Source organism: Haliotis rufescens, unplaced genomic scaffold (genome assembly GCF_023055435.1).
Source record: "Haliotis rufescens isolate VD_foot unplaced genomic scaffold, xgHalRufe1.0.p SCAF_40, whole genome shotgun sequence".
NCBI classification, from domain to species: Eukaryota; Metazoa; Mollusca; class Gastropoda; order Lepetellida; family Haliotidae; genus Haliotis; species Haliotis rufescens.
This window is the reverse complement of record NW_025964113.1, coordinates 346,620-368,831: the sequence shown is the minus strand read 5'-3', so window position 1 is coordinate 368,831 and position 22,212 is coordinate 346,620. Positions and strand designations below refer to the sequence as shown.

The 22,212-nt window shown below is 40.9% G+C and overlaps 1 protein-coding gene across 1 annotated transcript in view; it reads left to right on the top strand.

The window, feature by feature from the left end:
* Positions 1-21,199: 21,199 nt before the first annotated feature.
* LOC124140324 overlaps positions 21,200-22,212 on the top strand; it is a 237,584-nt gene continuing 236,571 nt past the window's right edge. Inside the window, exon 1 of the mRNA XM_048382708.1 lies at positions 21,200-21,540. Within this exon, the coding sequence (XP_048238665.1) occupies positions 21,478-21,540 (63 nt within the window). The 5' untranslated portion in view covers positions 21,200-21,477. The remainder of the gene's footprint in view (positions 21,541-22,212) is intronic.

Below are 22,212 nucleotides of genomic sequence, written 5' to 3'. Positions count from 1 at the left end.
TCAACTTCCGTTAGTTGTCGGCATTTTTGCACGTCAGTTGCTCTCATCATTTTGTAATGTCAATGGTTGTGTCCAACCTGTTTGGTTAGTGGTATTTACGTTTATACTCTATGTTCCCATATATTGCCTGTAAAGTCGCAATTAATTCCACAAATAGACATCGGCGCAACACTTGCTTCATGTACGTCCGGCATTGTGCCATTGATTGTATTTCAGGTAAAACAGACTCCTCTCACGTAAACTATTCCGTCATGATCGAATCAATATTGATGTCTGAGAAAAAGATTGATCATGTTGATCACGTCTTTCTGTTATTAGGGGAGAGGTTCTATCCAACCTGCGACAATGGACCCATCATTGGCAGCTGGATTCATTCCACTGGCATCGACAGCTACTTGACTACCGTGAATCTCCTGTCTTTGTACTCTACTTTACTACCGACATTTACTGCAGATTTCACATACGCTCCAAAAACTTAACAAAGTAATCAAGTACCAGCCTTACACAAAATTATCATTAGTGGTAGGAATGGGGCACAATTTATGTGAGATTTAATGAACTGCAACACGATTATGCACACGAGTATTGCAGACTTGGTTGCAAACTGTAGAGCGTTGACGGTTGATTGACAACTTGGTTGCAAAGTATAGAGCGTTTACGGTCGATGGGCAACTTGTTTGCAAACTGTAAAGCGTTTACGGTTGATAGGCAACTTGTTTGCAAAGTGTAGAGCGTCGACGGTTGATTGGCAACTTGGTTGAGAACTGTATAGTGTTGACAGTTGATTGGCAACTTAGTTTGAAAACTGTAGAGAGTTGACGGTTGATTGGCAATTTGGTTGAGAACTGTATAGTGTTGACGGTCGATGGGCAACTTGGTTGCAAAGTGTAGAGCGTTGACGGTTGATTGGCAACTTGGTTGAGAACTGTATAGTGTTGACGGTTGATTGGCAACTTAGTTGCAAACTGTAAAGCTTTTACGGTTGATTGGCAACTTAGTTGCAAACTGTAGAGAGTTGACGGATGATGGCCAATTTAATGGGAAACAGTAGCGCAGTAAGTGGTGATTGGCAACTTGGTTGAGAACTGTATAGTGTTGACGGTTGATTGGCAACTTAGTTGCAAACTGTAGAGGGTTGACGGATGATGGCTAATTTGATGGGAAACAGTAGCGCAGTAATTGGTGTTGGGCAACTTGGTTGCAAACTATAGAGCGTTCACGGGCGATAGGCAACTGAATGGGAAACTGTAGTGCGTTGACGAATGTTTGGTAAATTGGTGGCAAACTGTAGAACGTTGACCGATGATGGCCAATTCATTAGGAAACAGTAGAGCGTTGATTAGTGATGGGCAACTTGGTGGCAAATTGTAGAGCGTTAACTGATGATGGGCAACGTGGTCGCAAACTGTAGAGAGTTGACGAATGTTTGGTAAATTGGTGGCAAACTGTAGAACGTTAATGGATGATGGGTAAGTTAATGGGAAACAGAAAGCGTTGACGAATAATGGGCAGCTCGCGTTACAGGCGGTAGAGAGTAGACAGATGATGGGCAACTTATTAGGAAACAGTGGAGCGTTGATTGGTGATGGGCAACTTGGTGGTAAATTGTAGAGCGTTGACCGATGATGGGCAACGTGGTTGCAAACTGTAGAGAGTTGACGGATGATGGGCAACTTATTAGGAAACAGTAGAGCGTTGATTGGTTATGGGCAACTTGGTGGAAAACTGTAAAGCGTTGAGGGAAACATTAGAAGAAAGCTGATGGGTGTTGGTATTCTCTGTAGGAACTGGAGGTTGTTGACGGTTGACGAGGTACGTGTGGAAAACTATATTTTGTTGATGGATGGCGGACTACACGATAGGAACTGTTGAATGGTTATGATTGATGGACTACTCGTTCGGAAACTTTATGTTGTTTACTGAAACTATAGTGTTGGCGGATGACGGGTGACTCGGTGTGAGCTACAGAGTGTTGACGGATGACTGGCCATTCGGTTTGGACTGTGAGAGTTGGCGGATGACTGGCCACTTCGGTTGAGACTGTGAGAGTTGGCGGATGACTGGCCATTCGGTTTGGACTGTGAGAGTTGGCGGATGACTGGCCACTTCGGTTAAGACTGTGAGAGTTGGCGGATGACTGGCCATTCGGTTTGGACTGTGAGAGTTGGCGGATGACTGGCCACTTCGGTTTGGACTGTGAGAGTTGGCGGATGACTGGCCATTCGGTTTGGACTGTGAGAGTTGGCGGATGACTGGCCACTTCGGTTGAGACTGTGAGAGTTGGCGGATGACTGGCCACTCGGTTGAGACTGTGAGAGTTGGCGGATGACTGGCCACTTCGGTTGAGACTGTGAGAGTTGGCGGATGACTGGCCACTCGGTTGAGACTGTGAGAGTTGGCGGATGACTGGCCTCTCGGTTGAGGCTGTGAGAGTTGGCGGATGACTGGCCACTCGGTTGAGACTGTGAGAGTTGGCGGATGACTAGCCTTTCGGGTGAGGCTGTAGAGAGTTGGTGGATGACGGGCCTCTCGGTTGAGACTGTGAGAGTTGGCGGATGACTGGCCACTCGGTTGAGTCTGTAGAGTGTTGGCGGATGACTGGCCGCTCGGCTGAGACTTTGAGAGTTGGCGGATGACTGGCCACTCGGGTGAGGCTGTAGATAGTTGGCGGAATACTGGCCTCTCGGTGGAAATTGAAGATTGTTGACGGGTGACGCCCAACTGTGAAAGAACGTATTTGCATTTGAAGCGAAAGTGAACAAATGCTACACACTAACTTTGTTTCGAGGATTTTATAACTACAATGTAACGCTAATACACACAATCTCATTAACAGGCGCACACCACATATCACCTGCATCAGTGTCTTTCTGTACGTGGATTCGTGCCTGAGTGTACACTGATTTCCCCCAGGTTTTGCAAACAAAAATTCCATTCCAGAAACAAAGGAAATATTCACGACCTGCAACTCAGCAACTCAGCAACTCAACCTTTGTGTTGCAACCCCCCTATGTTCTGAAGAGAGGAAATTCTTTTCGTGTTATATTTCAATCAACCAACTTCAGATAGTTCGGACGTCATTTATCAATATCTATATTTACAAATTCATTAAATACGCGCAGTATAATGCTAAATTTGAACAAATATAATATAATCAGCAGTAAGGTTTCTTTTCAAACATTATCTCGTCTTTCATGTTCATGTAGTTTCAATGCCAGTGGAAAATCTCTAGCTGGTCTTGGCTACAGAGGGAGTAAGTGAGTTTGGTTTAACGTTGCTTTGAACAGTATTTCAGTTTTTACGCTAGGAGTGGAAGGATATCACGTAACGCAGGGCTTAGACGTTTACCATTTTGATAGAATCCACGAGCACGAATGTGGTGCTGATGAAAATAATTAGCACGAACCGGGATTCAAATCCACGATCGTAGGTTTCTAACACGTGTTAGGGGCGCACCTCTGCAAAACTAATTGTGGTGTCTTTGACGACTGCTCACCCCCACCCTCTCCGTGACCCCTCTGTAGACATAACCGCAACATGATTCTATTTATGTTTGGTCTTAATCTGGACTCTTTCGCGGTGGAAAATGACCCATGTCGATGTTGTGTTACTCATAAGGCAGTTTAATTGACGTCTGGTTATAGTCATTTAGTGACACCCCATCTCTTCCATCTCAAACGTAGGGGGCACGGGTGGCGCAGTCGTTTAAGGCGCCATGATTCGCTGTGCAGAGTTGCGTCCCTTGGGCCCGCCAGAAACCTATGATTGTGGGTTCGAATCCCGGTTCGCCCCGATTATGTTTCTAGGTTTGTCAGCACCATACCCGTGCTCGTGGGTTTCACCGAAGTGGTGAACGTCTGAGACCTGCATTACTTAGGGCTTTCCTCCCACATTAAGCTGACACGGCGTGATATGACTGGAATACTGTTAAAAGCGGCGTTAAACTGACTCACTCACTATCGCAAACGTAGCACATGACTTTCGCTCGCACGTGATAGTATTCTAACTGGACGTTTAGTTGAACATTGCTTCATGAATGAAAATCTAAAAATACAACCACCTACCTACTTGAAGTCAGATACTAGAGGTTTTTTCAACAAACGTTGTAAAATACTTCAACCTGACTTGCCCATCCAGCATAGAAGTTTATTACCAAGTGTGAATTTGAATCGATGAAGGCGGATGATTGCTTTCCAGACACAGTAATGTCAGTTGGGTGAGATACGTCACTCACACATTACTCATCACACTCATCTGATACTTTGTACTTGCAGATACATTGTCCTAGACTGGAAGCAATCCCGTTTTCTATATTGATTTTAAAAATTATTATAAAAAGTCCTCTTCCCTGGTGTGTTCCGAGTGCAAAAACCTCTTGGAGCAATGTTTCAGATTATTTCATTTTGTATGTTTGTATGTTTTGTGTAAGGTTATTTGTTATGTGATTTATTTGATATAAAATAACATGGATACTGCTCGAGGCTACCTTGTCACATTACCAGGCTATTACTGCTGTGGACAAATGACCCTGATTCCTAGTCCAAATAGCATTGTTAACGATATCAGAATGACAGATGTTAATCTCGGGGGCAATTATGTTGCAATGTCTCGTGCTTTAGTGTCATGACAGGTATATCTTGGTTAAGGATCTTATCTGTGAGATCATGTTCCTACAAATCAGATATTTACGCAGGATATGCTCACCCTTTCACGAACACCTGGAATTATCACTTTTTGATTGTGATTGAGAAACACATGTGCACGGTATAGTCGGAATCGTACAACCGGCACTGCCTTTAACAGAGATTTCTTATGATTATGGAAACGGAACTGTCACTTTTATTTCTTGAAGATAATCAAAGGTTTTATTCTTCTGTGACAGTTATAATCAAGTAGATGTATGACAGTCTATAGTCAAAGTGTAATAGTCTTTGTAAGCTTCAAGCGATCTAGTGATGAGGCCAAGGTGTGATTTCAAACATTCCAATTTTCAGTGTCCTCTGTCACCGACTCTTATTGATGGAACAACGCTAAAAGCAGCGTTAAACCCAAATACGCATCACTGACACTGTAGAACCAACAACTTCTTAAGGCTCAAGATCTTTATTCTGCTAAGATTCTTCTTACCAATCGCTTATTCTTATCCTTTCTTGCACATTTCATGTCGTACTAACTGATTGTCTGTAAATAAGCAAACACTAAAAAGAATAAACTATCCAAAACGTCCCCAACTTCCAATTATGACAAAAACTATCGAATTGTTTGATAGGCATTACTTAGAACTTGACGAATGACAAAGTAGACACAATTTATGGATAACAACTTCTTTAATAATTGTGAAGGCGACGTTTCGGTACAGATCCTTGTACCCTTGCCAACGGTATAAGGATCGATATCGAATCGTCGCCTTCACAGTTATTAAAGAAGTTGTTATCCATAAATTGTGTCAACTTTGAAAAACTATAGACTTTCACTTATGCTTTATAAGCAAGAATGATCTAAGCATACTTATATCAGCGTAAAACAAACGCCAGCTGTAAAATTAGAACCATACATTTAAAATGTTACCATTCAGAAAAAGGTGCCTTTAATATGTATGTTAAAACTAAAATTTTACAGGAGCTTTCAAAATATGTATCATGTATGTGACAACCGTCCATTAAAACATAATTTTGCTCCTGAACTAAAAAGATAACGCTGCCAATTACTGTTTTCCCTTATCTTCTAACTTAAACAGTTGGCTGAATAAGAAAAGCTTCCGGCCATGCCGCCTACTTGCTTCTCTGTGCATGAAAAGCACAGACTTTTTGCTTTACGTGACTATAACCCTAATTATTTCCCTTATCTTAATAGTCTTAAGAGTATAGTGTACTGAAAGTGAAATCATCTTAGTTACTCAGGCCTGAGCATAGGACAACAAAGAAAAAAGATTAGCACTATTATGCTAACTCTTCTAATCCAAACTGACATTAAAAACATAAACCAAAATTTGCCTTTTGGCCATTACAGAGACATCATTACAAAACACCGCATAATACACATAACTCTTGACGGTAACGGAAGAACCCATTCTTATCGAAAGAGTATAAGTCGACTAATATAGGTGTCGTGTGGTCTGGCTGTGTGCATTGGGTGGTTGTATGTAAACATACCCTAGTTACGCAGATCCATACTCATACTTTCAGTGTCTTGTTTGCCTGGTCCACATTCGATTATTTACAGACTGCCAAGATTTAGATGGAATATGGCTGACTGCGGCGTTAAACACCATTCATTTACAGAAGGGCAAGATAGGTCCCAATATCAGTCACCCTCGTAAAATCATATTGTCGAGGACATGGTGCTTACACTGTGTTATTGGTCCCGACGATTTGGATCGTTCAGATTCTACATTCAGTCACTGGTTTGTGTGGTCCAGACTCGACTATTTTCAGTCGCAGTCAAAAACCTTGAATATTGCTGACTGCAGCGTAAAAAAATAAAAGGTTTCTCAACCTCTTTCCCAGAGAACGTGATTGAGAGTGGTGTGAGAGACGTGAGTCTGTCACGTCTGTGAGTAACATGGAGATATTTTACGGGCGGTTTGATTGATAAAGATGGGAAATTTCAAAGTCCACGTTTTTGGATCAGTAGTGCGTGATATCGCCACATTTTGTCAAACATTCATTCACTCGTCGAGGCACACTGCCTATGAGTCTCCCAAGAGCGATTTGAGGGAGCCGGTCCCACTCCTCCGTGTACAGTGAGGGAAAAGAAAAGGTCTAGGTCTTCCTTTCTAACCCTCAATGCAGAGATAAGTAACTTTCAGTTCCCAACTTTGTAGCCAAACAAACTAATATAGTAATAATTTAATCGCATGTACTCTACATAAGATTATCTTCCCGGATGTTGATTACTCAACATCTGGGTTTTTGTCTTTATATCGAGTGATAGGATATCACAACAACCGTAGTCATGTTGCTATACGTATTTATAAACGACTCCAAAAGACTAGTCTCATGTAAATAGCCAATATTATACATGAATATAGTACATTGTCCATTACATTATTACGTAAAAGCCCTTTCTTCAGCAAGACTAAGGGTTTCTTAATGAATTTAATGAATTATCATTGGCTTTCCAGAACCGCAAGGAATGGCAGCACAACACGACATCAGCTGTAAGAATTACAATTCACACCGAATCAAAAAGCCTTAGGGCATTTTCGAATTCCTCTGAAATCATTCTATACATTCCTGTAAAAATCATTCTTCAAATGATATTCGATTGGATTGAATTCCAAGAACCTTCAGCAGCCTTGTTAATGGCCTGTCCTATATAGAAGGGATATCAGTTATGCTTCCTTGCTGTGAGTCTTTCTGCATCTTTCAACATGATGAAAAGACATATGTAGAAAGATTGCAGATGGAATTCAAGAATCCTTAGTTCACTGTGAAAACATTCCCACATCAACTAATACTTCAGAGAGAACTATTATACACATTTACAGATCTGTAGCCAAACTGAACATTAAAAGTCCCCACTTGTTTAGTCACTTCTTTCATTGGCAGGTGAGAACATTTCAGGACAATGAAATTCCAATATTTTATGAAATACACAGTTCAGTTTGAGAATCATCAAGACTGGAAATAATTAAAATATTTGAGTGGCATAAGTCAGGGTTTACTTGTGACAACACGGCAGTATCTTTGAAAAAGGTCTTCAAAGAACTTGTTAAGATGATCTTGAGAAACTATACTGAACCGCAAAAGAAACGTCACCATGGATAGATATATGCACAGAACTCACGTGCATCGGGTTACCATGGCCGTTGCCGTGATGCGTTTGGGCGATCGGTTTTATTGTCATCTGCTTTGGGTTTTTTATCATCAAATTTCATTTATCCGGACAAGGTAATGTTACATTTTAGAAACTTTGACAAAAAATACCCAGATATTTAAATGACAACTTTTCATGCAATGTTACTTGGGGTGACGTTTCGTTTGCGGTTCAGTATATTAGCACTGCAGCCTGTATTGACACAAATTATGTAAATATACCATCAATAACAATTCAACAAGAAAGTCATCATCAGACCTCGGAACTTTGGTCAACTATAAGAAACCAGTCAAGCGGTTTCCCTTGCATGATGGACCCGTGAAAATCCGGGGTAGAATAGGTCTTCAGCAACCCATGCTTGCCGTAAAAGGCGACTATGCTTGTCGTTAAAGGCGACTAACGGGATCGGGTGGTCAGGCTCGCTGACTTGGTTGATGCATGTCATCGATCCCAATTGCATGGATCGATGCTCATGATAGTAATCACTGGATTGTCTGGTCCAGACTCGATTATTTACAGACCGCCGTCATATAGCTGGAATATTGCTGAGTACGGCGTAAAACAACAAAGCAACCAACCAACCAACCTTGCATGATGACTGGATATTGAGGAAAGTTCATTCCAGTACAGATGCCAATTCATCCTTTGCTGGCGATGCTGTTGCTGATACTGATGCTAACCGTGGATAAAACCACTGTGGGAACTACAGTACAAGTAGGTACCACAGGTATCTATCTACTCGATTTGAAAACTTTGAATGTTGATCATGAATGGATGCATCATGTACCTCTGATGATACAGATTATTTTAGAAGCTTTCATTGAAAGTGTGAAGAGAGCAGTCAGCCCTCCAGATTACGTGACAAGAAAAATACAACGCTTGTATACTGCATTTGACAACCTGCTCAACATTCTAAATAGATGTAACTTGGGAAAATTCAGGAGATGCCATCAGAAAAAAACTTTCCATCAGCTATCACAGTGTAAACACCGTATTTTCTCTGGCATCTCAAGGTGGCTTAACCTGCAGTTTTCGAGAAGTTCAACGTTGTTTAAAACGGCAAGGCGATCCAGCTCTTCTGTACTACAAGGAATACATTGAGAAACATGAGCTAGAGTACAATCCAGTGGATGGCTGGACACAGAAATCCATCATCTGTCATCTTGTACTGTCAATCTTCTCAGGCTTACTTTTCACAAAGATGCATGAAGTGGGTACTCAAACTCTTCCCAAATTAGCACGCTCCCTATTACTTTCATGGTGGGACTTCATAAAGATTCGGTTTAGATTCTGTCTTGACGTTTGTGATGGAAGCAATGAAGGCTCATGCAAAGAAAGCATTACACTCAACCAAGACGCTTTACAAAAGGTTGGGTTTTTTTCAATTGTACAGTCACAGTTTTTAACGAACATGATACCGAAGTTAAAGAACAGACAAATCATTATCTGGACATTCCATGCAATCCCCGCAGTTGTCCAATGAATCATTGGCTAAGATACTATCTCGTCACTTGGAAGTGGGACAGATGATGGTGAGAATCAATAAAGCAATCGTACAGCTGAGGGAGACATCAGTTTATCATCAGTACATTCATATGACTTCGACTTTGATCTACTTAACACAGCTGACTCAGATCTTCATGAAAACGAATCAAGCACATTGTGGAAGATATTCCCATCATTAGGATTTAAAGTGTACAGTCCTCCACCTGTAGAAGGCAGGGATGATGACCCAAAAATCCGTCAGGACATTTTGAATGATAACCTACTAAAACAGGATTCAGTGAAAATCCAGATGAGGCAAGCACTATATTTGCTCGATCCGTACAACAAAATTGGCCAAGATAGATAACACTTTCCAAAGATACCTTCCCGAGTTTCCACCAATTCGTTGACAGAAATCAAACGATTCTCATTTTCTGCCGTGCGTACGAGAGTACGGGTCTCTTTCGTTTCCTTTGAGACAGAGAAGTTGACATGAAATGTTCATAAGTATTCAAAACATTGAAGATGCGACGAGATATAAGCGACAAATTTCACTTTCTTTGCATTTGGTTTGAAAACCTGACCAGTCCAGGGGAACAACAAAGAGAACGTACTCACCAGAAATAGTAGCACTTGCTTCAGATAAGTTCAGAGAAGATGCCACATTTGCATTAGACAAGGAAATGATGATACACAGCGATGAAATATTGACTATTTCTATTGGAGAACGCACTGGTGGACCAGACGGATACAACCTACTCCTAGCTGCAGTTAAGTCACCATGTCCTTCTCATTTCTCAATGACGCATCGTGTTATGTTGTATTTAGCCCACAACTGTGGCATACACATTACAGTGGTGGTCCTTCCCATGATGCAAGAATCTTTTCTCGACCCCCATATATGGAAAGCAGATTCAACTCTGCCTTGGACACTCAACGTGAATTTGACCACAGGGAAGCTACAAAATGTTTCAGGCCTCGAGCAGCAGTATCCTCTGTACTACCTAGAATGTCACTTCATACCTCTGCCAAGATGAGAACAAACTATCAAAGCACAAGCGAAAGAGAACAAATGGTCACCGGTGAAGATGAACCTATTGTTGGAACATAGAAGGTGACCATGTTAATCACGAGGGAAGGTGCATTGGACCAACTGGAAAAGGGACAACTGCGAAATGTTCATGCAACAGGAAAACCCCATATTCTAATTACCGCCCTTGGTATGCATACTCAAGAAAAAGTTGAATATCTGGTAAAAAGATTAACCCATTTAAGTGGATTTTGCGATTTGCCAAAGAAAGTACCTCCTATCAACATCCAACAACCAAAGCGTTTGTGACCAGAATGAAGAGCATGAAAGAAGCTTTTACAGTAAGGAGAATGGAATGTCAGGTGCGAAGTGTTGTTTCTGACGAGGAGAGGAAAGAGAAAAAGCGCCAACAGAGTGTGAAACATCTCACTGATGTTGTGAATTGTCTTACATCGGAGATGAACACATGTGAATCTGTTTTGAAACTGGACTGCACCAAATGGCACGTCAACATGGCAGCGGGCATGAAGAAGGCATTTATCACGGTACTTGACTCGTGCATTGTAGAAGAAGGTTAAAAAAAAATACAAAAGAAAAAGAACTGTTACTCTCAGAGTGGAGATGCAGAATGTAAAAGTTGCCGTATTTGAATTTGCTGGTGTTAAATTTAGAATGGGCCCAATAAAGGGCAGTGATGAAACCAACATCGTCAAAAGAACTCCGAGACAGTGTAGACCACATTGTAATCTGCGGAGACAATACGGCTTTAGACCATGATTACTTCAAAGCTGAAAGCTGTTCTGTCAGTAACAAACCTGTCAAGTCTCTAGTCCTTAAGAAGGGGGCACGGGTGGCCCAGTCGTCTAAGGCGCCGCAATTCGCTGTGCAGAGTTGCGTACCTTGGGCACGCCGAAACCTATGATTGTGGGTTCGAATCCCGGTTCACCCCGATTATGTTTCTAGGTTTGTCAGCACCATACCCGTGCTCTAGGGTTTCATCGAAGTGGTAAACGTCTAAGACCTGCATCACTTCGGGCTTTCCTCCCACATTAAGCTGACACGCCGTGATATAACTGGAATATTGTTAAACGCGGCGCTAAACCCAACTCACTCACTCATTTAAGGTAATGGTAATTATCTCATTTTTATTTGTTGTTTTTTTGGGGGTTTTTTTGTTATTTGCTGTTCACTTTAAAAAAAAGAATTGCAAATGACTTTATTATGTTCATATGCCAAGCTAGCGTCAGTGTGTATCTTATGTTACTTGTAAACCTTATTTTGTTGGAGCCCACTGCTTTCCTGTGTCACGAACTCAGTTCATTCGATGTCAGTTTGGTGTCAATACAGGCAAGCGGTGGGCTCTTTTGCAGTTTATCTTCATACTAAACATGAATCAAAATTTTAAATCTTCATATATTTTTTTAATCTCTCTGCTTGTATAATTCATCAGTTTCAATTTTCCTTTCTTTCCTGCTCCTCTGCTGTGGATATGTTCATCTTAACCTCGGACCCTTAATAGGTACAGATTTAAAGATTGTACATCTAAACGTTCGTAGTATTAAAGACAAACTAGATATCCTTGCAGTTGAACTAAGACATTGTGATGTAATGTGCATATCTGAAACATGGTTACACACAAGTATTCATGACAATTATAAGCATATGGTATCGGAGAGAAAAATCATCATGGAAAAAAACATATATCCGAGGTCTACTCTATTTCACCCATTTAAAAACAAAATGAGAAAATAATATTTTTTTCATTTAAAATGAATATTAAGGTATGAATTTTTTAATAATGGGTATATATTAATTGCTAAAAGATATATCTTATTTCCCTCATATATACTGGGTCAAATTAAAAACTTCACATTTTTAGAAGTAATCCCATATATGATATACAACGGACAAATGTATCAGAGAAGGTAATTTTTAATCATTAATGTCCAAAGAAGGATTTTAATTAACGGTGGTAACCATAATTTGTTCCAAGCACCTACGGTATTCGGTAATAACATCAACAGTTTAAGTCCAAAGCACGAGAATCTGATGGCACACAAGTACAGTCAAGTACAGACTTCATAAAGATTCGGTTTAGATTCTGTCTTGACGTTTGTGATGGAAGCAATGAAGGCTCATGCAAAGAAAGCATTACACTCAACCAAGACGCTTTACAAAAGGTTGGGTTTTTTTCAATTGTACAGTCACAGTTTTTAACGAACATGATACCGAAGTTAAAGAACAGACAAATCATTATCTGGACATTCCATGCAATCCCCGCAGTTGTCCAATGAATCATTGGCTAAGATACTATCTCGTCACTTGGAAGTGGGACAGATGATGGTGAGAATCAATAAAGCAATCGTACAGCTGAGGGAGACATCAGTTTATCATCAGTACATTCATATGACTTCGACTTTGATCTACTTAACACAGCTGACTCAGATCTTCATGAAAACGAATCAAGCACATTGTGGAAGATATTCCCATCATTAGGATTTAAAGTGTACAGTCCTCCACCTGTAGAAGGCAGGGATGATGACCCAAAAATCCGTCAGGACATTTTGAATGATAACCTACTAAAACAGGATTCAGTGAAAATCCAGATGAGGCAAGCACTATATTTGCTCGATCCGTACAACAAAATTGGCCAAGATAGATAACACTTTCCAAAGATACCTTCCCGAGTTTCCACCAATTCGTTGACAGAAATCAAACGATTCTCATTTTCTGCCGTGCGTACGAGAGTACGGGTCTCTTTCGTTTCCTTTGAGACAGAGAAGTTGACATGAAATGTTCATAAGTATTCAAAACATTGAAGATGCGACGAGATATAAGCGACAAATTTCACTTTCTTTGCATTTGGTTTGAAAACCTGACCAGTCCAGGGGAACAACAAAGAGAACGTACTCACCAGAAATAGTAGCACTTGCTTCAGATAAGTTCAGAGAAGATGCCACATTTGCATTAGACAAGGAAATGATGATACACAGCGATGAAATATTGACTATTTCTATTGGAGAACGCACTGGTGGACCAGACGGATACAACCTACTCCTAGCTGCAGTTAAGTCACCATGTCCTTCTCATTTCTCAATGACGCATCGTGTTATGTTGTATTTAGCCCACAACTGTGGCATACACATTACAGTGGTGGTCCTTCCCATGATGCAAGAATCTTTTCTCGACCCCCATATATGGAAAGCAGATTCAACTCTGCCTTGGACACTCAACGTGAATTTGACCACAGGGAAGCTACAAAATGTTTCAGGCCTCGAGCAGCAGTATCCTCTGTACTACCTAGAATGTCACTTCATACCTCTGCCAAGATGAGAACAAACTATCAAAGCACAAGCGAAAGAGAACAAATGGTCACCGGTGAAGATGAACCTATTGTTGGAACATAGAAGGTGACCATGTTAATCACGAGGGAAGGTGCATTGGACCAACTGGAAAAGGGACAACTGCGAAATGTTCATGCAACAGGAAAACCCCATATTCTAATTACCGCCCTTGGTATGCATACTCAAGAAAAAGTTGAATATCTGGTAAAAAGATTAACCCATTTAAGTGGATTTTGCGATTTGCCAAAGAAAGTACCTCCTATCAACATCCAACAACCAAAGCGTTTGTGACCAGAATGAAGAGCATGAAAGAAGCTTTTACAGTAAGGAGAATGGAATGTCAGGTGCGAAGTGTTGTTTCTGACGAGGAGAGGAAAGAGAAAAAGCGCCAACAGAGTGTGAAACATCTCACTGATGTTGTGAATTGTCTTACATCGGAGATGAACACATGTGAATCTGTTTTGAAACTGGACTGCACCAAATGGCACGTCAACATGGCAGCGGGCATGAAGAAGGCATTTATCACGGTACTTGACTCGTGCATTGTAGAAGAAGGTTAAAAAAAAATACAAAAGAAAAAGAACTGTTACTCTCAGAGTGGAGATGCAGAATGTAAAAGTTGCCGTATTTGAATTTGCTGGTGTTAAATTTAGAATGGGCCCAATAAAGGGCAGTGATGAAACCAACATCGTCAAAAGAACTCCGAGACAGTGTAGACCACATTGTAATCTGCGGAGACAATACGGCTTTAGACCATGATTACTTCAAAGCTGAAAGCTGTTCTGTCAGTAACAAACCTGTCAAGTCTCTAGTCCTTAAGAAGGGGGCACGGGTGGCCCAGTCGTCTAAGGCGCCGCAATTCGCTGTGCAGAGTTGCGTACCTTGGGCACGCCGAAACCTATGATTGTGGGTTCGAATCCCGGTTCACCCCGATTATGTTTCTAGGTTTGTCAGCACCATACCCGTGCTCTAGGGTTTCATCGAAGTGGTAAACGTCTAAGACCTGCATCACTTCGGGCTTTCCTCCCACATTAAGCTGACACGCCGTGATATAACTGGAATATTGTTAAACGCGGCGCTAAACCCAACTCACTCACTCATTTAAGGTAATGGTAATTATCTCATTTTTATTTGTTGTTTTTTGGGGTTTTTTTTTGTTATTTGCTGTTCACTTTAAAAAAAAGAATTGCAAATGACTTTATTATGTTCATATGCCAAGCTAGCGTCAGTGTGTATCTTATGTTACTTGTAAACCTTATTTTGTTGGAGCCCACTGCTTTCCTGTGTCACGAACTCAGTTCATTCGATGTCAGTTTGGTGTCAATACAGGCAAGCGGTGGGCTCTTTTGCAGTTTATCTTCATACTAAACATGAATCAAAATTTTAAATCTTCATATATTTTTTTAATCTCTCTGCTTGTATAATTCATCAGTTTCAATTTTCCTTTCTTTCCTGCTCCTCTGCTGTGGATATGTTCATCTTAACCTCGGACCCTTAATAGGTACAGATTTAAAGATTGTACATCTAAACGTTCGTAGTATTAAAGACAAACTAGATATCCTTGCAGTTGAACTAAGACATTGTGATGTAATGTGCATATCTGAAACATGGTTACACACAAGTATTCATGACAATTATAAGCATATGGTATCGGAGAGAAAAATCATCATGGAAAAAAACATATATCCGAGGTCTACTCTATTTCACCCATTTAAAAACAAAATGAGAAAATAATATTTTTTTCATTTAAAATGAATATTAAGGTATGAATTTTTTAATAATGGGTATATATTAATTGCTAAAAGATATATCTTATTTCCCTCATATATACTGGGTCAAATTAAAAACTTCACATTTTTAGAAGTAATCCCATATATGATATACAACGGACAAATGTATCAGAGAAGGTAATTTTTAATCATTAATGTCCAAAGAAGGATTTTAATTAACGGTGGTAACCATAATTTGTTCCAAGCACCTACGGTATTCGGTAATAACATCAACAGTTTAAGTCCAAAGCACGAGAATCTGATGGCACACAAGTACAGTAGCGTGTATGGCCACCATGTGCGTTGACAACTGCCACACAACGCCTCCGCATGGACCTTGTGATGCTTGTGAACACATGATTGGGAAGACGACGCCATTGTTACTGCAAAATAGTGCCAAGACCTTGTACATTCTGTGGTTGGTTCTGGAGAGTGCGCAGACTTCTGCCAAGAGCTTACCAGACGTGTTCGATGGGATTGAGACAATCTGACGATCCTCTGCATGTGACGTCACACGTGGTCGACCTGGCCGAGGGCGAACAGCGGTGGTATCCGTTTGCTGTAGACGCGTCTGTAAATCATAAACAGTCCGTCGACTACAACCCGTCGTCCTTGCGACTTCAGCTACGGACGTTCCCGTCTGCAACATGCCGATGGCACGTTCACGTTGCACATTTGAAAGGCGTGGCATAACAAATGGCCGTAAAGACTTTTGTTTTCTTGTGTTTTTCTTTTTTTGTTAATGACTGCTAACAAGTATGCCTGAAAACACGTGCGGATTTATGGCTACATGACCAGTTGCACGTGAAAAAACACTTTTGCCACGATAGTGCTGTGCACACGATTTTGATCGATTCACCTGCACAAAAACGGGTGTTATCTGAAGACAATACGTGGCCATTACTATTTAAATACACAATAAGGGCCCACAATGATAACTGGTCAAAATGTTAAAATTTTAGGATTGTGAGGTTTTTAATTTGGTTCAGTATATTTCAATGTTACAAATGTGATTTTAAGGTGAGAATTTTACGATGACAATATAGTCAACACATTCTATTAAAATTACAAGCCTATTTAAACTTTTCTTCCATATTATGATCAATGGTTTGTTAAGTTATATTGAACACAAATATCAATTAATTTCTATTAATCATAACACTTTATCAGGTCTATTTTAAAGAACACAACATATTCTCTCATATTCACTACACGAAGATGGATGCATTTTGAAATTTGTATAAGAAAAATATATTATTTTTGACTCCATATATCCATCTCAATCAGAAAAAATCACAGAGAAAAGTTTAGCACGTTTTATTCACACATTCTTCATCGCAAATGGCATCATTCAGTCGAGACTATATTACAAGGTGTTCGTTTCAATACATTTTGTACATATTCAGTCTATATACATCTATAAGCATGGGGTTGATTTTGTGTTCAAACATTACACATGTCACAGATTGCATAAATAAATAGTTAACATATGTACAGATATCACAGATTATAGCAATACATTATTCAGTCTATATACATACAGAATGGGGTTGGTTTTGAGTGGATGGAACGAGCCCGGAGATTAATTTTCAGCCAAATTTTCTAATTATCCAATTTAAAATGAGTCAGTGTCATCCATTTTGTCGTCGCGTTGAGGCCAGGGATATAGTTCGATGTCTAGTGGTGCAGTGTGAATGCCATCGGCTAACACTCGGCGCTTACAGTAAAGGTAGCTCAACCCCTCTCGCCTTTGTTGGTAAGACCACATGGTGTTCTCCCTGACGAAGAAGACGTTGTGCTGTCTGACCAGTCGAGTTTGATGCGGGTTTTGAAATCCGATTGAGACTGGACTCTGACACCACATACGTTTTGCTACAGAGTCCAATCATTTCCTCGCCTTCATACTCCAGTTTAAACAAACCCGGCGTCCGTTTGTCGTGAAGACCATCCGAGCAACAGCAAGTGCGCAGAAACCAGCGTGTGCTGTCACCAAACTCCTCTTCGGGGAATCCGCAGAACCCTTTTAATTGATTGTGGTAAGTCGCCTTCATGCTGGGTCGGACAACATCTGTTAAACACTTTCCACTCAGGGCCATGTAAGCAGAGTCGGTGTCCATTTCGCTGTATTCAAAGTCACTACGATCTACGAATACATCCATGAAGCATACTGCAAAATGAAATACCCCAGCTGTACCGGAGTATCGAGGCAAAGCACCTTTTTAGCTTTCTCCACCTCGAAATACTCCCCATCTAGTTCCGTTAATTTTCGAAACTGAGGAACATTGACTTGGTCGCTAGCCGCAGTCTGACCTCGCACGTACGAGACGGTTTGATGTTTTTCTTTATTAATCAAGACTGAGCCGTACGCTGAATTTCCGGTCAGTTTAGCCGTATCTCCGCGAATGGCCTTGGTAGGGTCGCTGTCGGCTTCTCTTCCGGCCGTACACACATCCTGAACAAACTCGCGAAAGCAGGGTTCTGGGTGTACTCTACGACTTGGAACACGCGGTCGACACCATGCCGTGCTGCAAATACCATTGCAGCAATGGTGTGGCGTTTAGGATTTTACGCGCTCTTAACCCGCCGACAAACATCCGACGAGGGTTCTTACTCAAGTCGTTCTCCCTGATGTACTGTTGCATATGTTGTCCGATAACATCGAAGGGAACTTCCGCGTTGCAAAATAAGGGAGTCATCTCCTCGAAATATTCCTGCGGGGGGAGACGAGTGCTGCGGGGGTTCTGTCCGGGTGTCCAGTGGTCTGGAGTATGAATATCCACTTCCACCATACCGAACAGCTCCCCCGTTTCAACCGCCCTTAAAATCTCCCGTTCCGTCACACGACCTTTGTTCTTTTGATAAAAACTAGGGCGTCTTGCTCTGACGTACAGGGCGAGTTGAGGGTTGCTGCGACACTCGGCGCGAAAGTCGCATTCCCACATTTTTACGAGGTCGTAACCTAAACTACGGATATAGTCCCCAGGCGAAGCTGTTCTCTCATAACGTCTTTGTAAACGTTTAAGGTTATTTTCATCGCGACGCGCCTTTTCCGTAAGATGACACACGTGCCCGTGAAAATAACACCCATTGAATTCGAATACTGTTTTAGAGTTTGAAATGAAGCCATCAACCAAGTATGGCCCCACTCGTTTTTCCCGTTCCCAGTTTAATTTATGCCGAATGTCCCACCCTTCCTTGTCCCTCAACCAATCCATCCAGTCAACCATGGATGCATACCTGTCCTTTAACTCGGGTCGAAAAGATTTCTCGGCTTTCCGACGCACGAAGGGACCGGTTGGCATAGGCTGATCAATGGCCCACAAATACAGCGCATTCGCGTCATAGCCAACGACACGTTGACACCATTTTGAGGGGTATCCTCCCAAAACGTAGACCTGCCAAAACGCAGACCTGTTAAAACAACACTCGTTATGGCTGGTTGCATCAGTATTTAGTACCCTGTACCCTTTAGTAAAATGGTATCACCCATGTAACAAGAAGGAAAGCTGGGTAGAGTTCACAATTTTTTTATTCAAATGTTATTTCATTGTCATTTATGATTATCAGTCATTTTCACTTGTTTATCATCAGTGGACCAACTGCATCCAGGTACTGAAGGGGTGTCTTTTCACGACGATGAAGCTGTTCCACACACACACACACACACACACACACACACACACACACACACACACACACACACACACACACACACACACCCTCCTTAAGTCAACTTCAGTGTATGCATGACCAGATCGTTTAATTCATGTGTCTAAATACGTTTTGCAAGTGCCGTGGTAAAAAAAATCCCCATCAGACATTTTGTATCTCTTGAGACCTACAGGTCGGGTAATAGTGGGGTTGGTCCCCGGGTGGTAAATTTGGACTCGTCCCTGCCTTAGAATTATTGTACAATTATTTGAGAGAGATGGTTTAATATTTGTGTATGTTGGATTTGGCCATGTAATGACCATTGGAATAATAAAGTGACGCCACATTTCTACTATGTCATACACCTCAGTCTCATGATGCACGTAACACTTATTTCGTACGCACTGCTTCTCACCAAACCCGGAAGTGCATCGTACTTCTGCCGAGTTGTGACAGCACACAGCGTGCAGTGAGACGGCATTGTTTGCGGTACAGCATAACGTGAAGAAACATTCTTTCTTTATCAATCTGTAAACTATCATTATTTTATGCAAAAGTAAGAGGAAATATCTCAAAATGTTTGTAAAACGTTCGTGTATTTTGTAAGCAAGTGTGGTATTTTAAGGAATTTTATTCTCAGAGTTCTGCTCATGACAGTAGATCTTGAAGACTGCACCAACTCTATGCATGTCTGCCAAGGGAAGCGTGGGAAACTGTTGCTTTCTGCCACAACTCAGAAAGTTGTTGATGTGTAATTTTATATATGCACATAATGTCTGATGTGTGACATTATGCTGTACATTTTCATATTGTTATGTGTCAGTTTAGTTGCCTAAAAGTAACCCTCATCATCAGTTGGTGTGTCTGTGACCTGTAATAATAATGTCTCACATTTTTACATATTTTGTTTCTTAAAATTTGGACCATTTTCTAAAAAAAATTATACTTTATCTGACCCTAACATGAACACCAAAATAAACGCCAGTTCCAACTGGTAAGACATGCAAACAAAACAAAAACGAATTCAATATAATTTTTGTGGATATACAATACTGTTATTGATCAATCATCTTGTGTGGGGGTGACATCATTTTCTCGTCCTCTTTCAAACTATCTGATGGGGAATGAAAACCACTGACATTTAACCATATTTAATGTAATGAATATAAACATTACAAGCCTGGATTAGAATTTGAAATTTTGATTTTATTGTTATACTGGATATTTATCGTGTCCATATTTAGACCATCCAAAGACACAACTGAAAACGTTGAAGGAAACAGGGAGTGCACGAGTAAAATAGTATAATAGTTGGTATGGAACTTGATATATACGTTGCTATACGGGAGTTATGACATACTGCTAACGAGAAGGAATATTTCCTATTTTAATGCCCAATTTCCAGTATTTGAGACAATGGCAAAGTGGAAGGTGATACTGAGAATAAAATTCCTTAAAATACCACACTTGCTTACAAAATACACGAACGTTTTACAAACAGACACACCAACTGATGATGAGGGTTACTTTTAGGCAACTAAACTGACACATAACAATATGAAAATGTACAGCATAATGTCACACATCAGACATTCTGTGCATATATAAAATTACACATCAACAACTTTCTGAGTTGTGGCAGAAAGCAACAGTTTCCCACGCTTCCCTTGGCAGACATGCATAGAGTTGGTGCAGTCTTCATGATCTACTGTCATGAGCAGAACTCTGAGAATAAAATTCCTTAAAATACCACACTTGCTTACAAAATACACGAACGTTTTACAAACATTTTGAGATATTTCCTCTTACTTTTGCATAAAATAATGATAGTTTACAGATTGATAAAGAAAGAATGTTTCTTCAGGTTATGCTGTACCGCAAACAATGCCGTCTCACTGCACGCTGTGTGCTGTCACAACTCGGCAGCAGTACGATGCACTTCCGGGTTTGGTGAGAAGCAGTGCGTACGAAATAAGTGTTACGTGCATACACAAGCCACGCCCACTAATGAATATTGTAGACTTAAGACCACTGTAGGGCACAACATACGTGTCGACATTCGGTTTGTCCCGGAATGGTACGAGTTGGTCACGAAAGTGATAGGATGGGTAGCAAACGGTTGTCTGACGCAGACACACCCCTTTAGAGTCTGCCGGCTTGCATTCGACACATACCTTGTCACGGTTGAGCAGACTGTTCTTCTGAGGTGCCTACAGTCTATACGTGGTATCCCGCGGACGGTGTCGGATAGGGCCAGCGTGAAAGAATTAGCACAACGCTTATAGGCACAAATATTGTATCATTTCGATTGTGATAATAGTTGGACTTTAGTGTACATGTAAATGATTGTGTAGAAACAAGACAAGGACTATCCCAAGCCATGCACGGCGTGTCTCTGTGGGTCTCGGCCCTTGTGTTTATCTCAGTGAAGACATCAGTTCAGGTAAGTTTTACACACATAATGCAAGACAAGTAGTTATAATATGGTTAGGTTTACTACGGCGTGTTTTCCGTGTCATACAAGTTTCGCTTCGATGTGCATTCACGCAGATCGCTTATTTGTCCTTCGGGTGTTATGATGTGAGGTTCATGGATTAAATCTTGCGCAGATAATAGATGGAAATATTATTGTTTTTATGGTACAATTATATCATTAATATCTAGATTTAGTGAAAGAGTAAGCTGCAAAACTGTGAATTACTTCAATTAAAATATTTTTAAATGTATACTCTTCAAAAAAAGAAACTTGACACTGACTTTCAAAATGTAATATAATGCGATTGTTTCAAAATAGGACACAGAAACCATAATTGAAACACTGTTTGAAGATCAATGTACACAATGTTCAAAACATTAATCGTGTCACCTAGACAGACACACGTACACGATACAGTTAATGTCACAGGGGTACAGAAAATGTCAGTATCGGTTGTGCCCACCACGTGCATCAATCACCGCTTGACACCGACGACCCATAGATGCAATCAAGTTGTCAATAACACGCTGTTGGATGTGCTGCCATTCATGCTGAAGTGCATCAAGAAGCGCCGGAAGTGTTGGGGGGGGGGGGGGGGGGGGCGGGGGGGGGGGGGATTCCTTCTGCGAACGCGTCGAT